The 2,500-nt window shown below is 37.7% G+C and overlaps 1 protein-coding gene across 1 annotated transcript in view; it reads left to right on the top strand.

Moving 5' to 3' along the window:
• The window catches only part of LOC125037443 (actin-related protein 2-B-like), a 27,693-nt gene that overhangs the window by 17,195 nt on the left and 7,998 nt on the right, over positions 1 to 2,500 (top strand). Inside the window, exon 7 of the mRNA XM_047630587.1 lies at positions 2,453 to 2,500. This exon is cut by the window's right edge and continues 168 nt beyond it. Within this exon, the coding sequence (XP_047486543.1) occupies positions 2,453 to 2,500 (48 nt within the window). The remainder of the gene's footprint in view (positions 1 to 2,452) is intronic.

Raw genomic sequence — 2,500 nt, 5'->3', positions numbered from 1 at the left:
ATATCATTAACAGTTATTTTGATAGCAAGATCAGGCATTATAGTATAGAGTCGACTTGGGGAATCATTCATTAATATGTGTGACCATTGATCCGTGTCCTAAATCACGTTACTTCTTCAATCAGTGTGAAATGCACAATGTGTACTTTTGTCCAATGCCAAATAACTGTTGTTTTGTGCACTGCTGCTTGCGTTGGAAGGAGTGGGCTCATTTTCCTGTAAGTAATCATGACATGTTGAGAAAAACTAACAGAGCTTTTAAGATGTGCATGATGAGAAGGTTTAGAGATGCATGACTGGGTGTTCTGCATGATCTTATCCCCTCTTTTGTCTAGTTATGTGGTGAGAGGAAACTATTCTGGAAAGATGGTAGAGCTGTAAGGGAATTTGTATGAGGGTAAATGCTGCTATATGTCTCTCTCATAAGAAAAGATTTGGAAATTTAATCTTCAGAATGATTGCAAAGATAATCTTCTAACATTGAGGAGTTATGTGTAAACTATGATTACATACTGAGCCTTAATTGTTATAGATTCGAAAAGGAATAGAATATATTTGTCAGTATTTGGGGCAATATATTAGTTATTTGCAGTCATGTCAATCATTATGAATACTTATATGAAAAAATGTTACCCTCTATTCAAAATTCTCCCGTGTGGTTGCTTCAAAAGATGTTTTTCTAAGGATGATTGGGTGGTTGAGGAAAGCATTAAATACTGTTAGAGAAAGGGTATAGAGAAGTACTAGAATTACTAATGTAGTCAGTATGTATTTACCTGTCTCTCTTTTGTTGTCATTGTGTGAAGGAGCACCGTATGTTGAAAGGCATGAGAACCGTATCGCTAACCTTGTTGTGGGAAAAGCGGTAGATAGAAAGTGTTTTGCTTCTTAGGCTCTGCTGTGGTATTTATGCATTGTATGTGAATATCTGTTTTTGTAATGTGACAAAGGGTAATGTATGTTTATGCTTGTATCTTGTTTGTTACCAGAGTTAGTTGGAAGTAAAAGTCTTCTAGTTAAAGATGGTGTGCAAGGACCTTGTTTCTAATAATTTTGGCTGACATGTAAGCTTTTTTCTAAGAAATTGTACATGTTTACCGTCACAATCTGTTTTCTCTCTTTTCAAAATTGTCATCCTGGGGGGAAAGTCATCACACAGGTGCTTTCTTGTTTGCAGTCTTTTCTCAGTCTGTGTACCAGTATGAAGGCAGCATGAGCTGTAAATGTAGTTTCTGCTGCTTGCATGTGACTCGGTGTGCTGTGTCAAGGTTCAGTAAGAAAGGTTGCTAGGAACAAATAACATGCAAATTGATACAATAGGAAGAGTTGCCAGGTCTGGGAGACTTCATCTTCAGGAACAAATGACAGAATGACTCATTAACCAAGGTGTGATGTTCTTCCAGTCCTTCCTCCTTTACAGTTAAAATCCCCAGAGTTTAAGAATTATCCATATCCGAAGGTGTAATTGATGGTTAGTGTTACAAATCCCACATATCAGGAATGGGTACAAGGACTCTGTTTTCCTGCAAGGTTTGAAGTATATGTATTCCAGCTGTGGCCACTCAAGCTGTAGTTTTCTTATGTATGTCTACAGATAATTAGTACCAGTCTTGTATGAGTTGAGGACTTTAAGGTGCAGACAGACAGACAGACACAAACAGAGACAGACAGACAGACAGACAGACAGACAGACAGACAGACAGACAGACAGACAGACAGACAGACAGACAGACAGACAGACAGACAGACAGACAGACAGACAGATTGACAGACAGACAGACAGACAGATAGACAGACAGACAAGAATGAGTGAGTGAGTGACGGATATGTGTGCCTGTTGACATTACCAAAGAAAGAGGGGTGAAATGGGGGGAGGGGGTTCTCTCTTGAAAAGCCTCTGTTTTTCAGCATTTATATGTCGTCCATGTCTGTCTATATGTGCATGTCTGTGTGCATGTGTGATTCTTTGTTTACTGCTAGTTAAATCATGTAATTGAATTCATTTACCACGTGCCATATCCTTCTTTTAGTTTGGTTTATATATTTTTTTCTCCCCATACACATTGATCCCTTTATTTAATTTTTAAACATTGAACACTCTTTATCATGTAGGTGATATGAAAATGTTACAAACTATAATAAAGAAAGATTTGGAATTTGAAGCCTGTAGTTGTTGTCTTTATTAAGTATGGCCATGTAGGGTTGTGCTAGTTTATGTATTTACTTAGAAGGGAATAGAGGAAAAGAGACAAGGAAAAGGTGGAAGCAAACAGTTAAAAAGATTGATTGGAAAATATATTGTTAATGCAGAAGAGTGTGATTATCAGATGAGGCGAGATTTGATTTATTTTTGTTTATTCAATTTTATCTCTGGAATTATACAAACCACTATGTAAATATTGAAAGCCCCTTTGGACTGACCCAAAAACTCACCCTGGCATTACCACCCTTAGGACCTCATGGTGGGCGATGAAGCCAGCAAGCTCCGATCCATGCTGGAG

Source organism: Penaeus chinensis, chromosome 23 (genome assembly GCF_019202785.1).
Source record: "Penaeus chinensis breed Huanghai No. 1 chromosome 23, ASM1920278v2, whole genome shotgun sequence".
NCBI lineage: Eukaryota > Metazoa > Arthropoda > Malacostraca > Decapoda > Penaeidae > Penaeus > Penaeus chinensis.
Note: the sequence above shows the minus strand (reverse complement) of the source record. Positions and strands in the feature narration are given on the sequence as shown.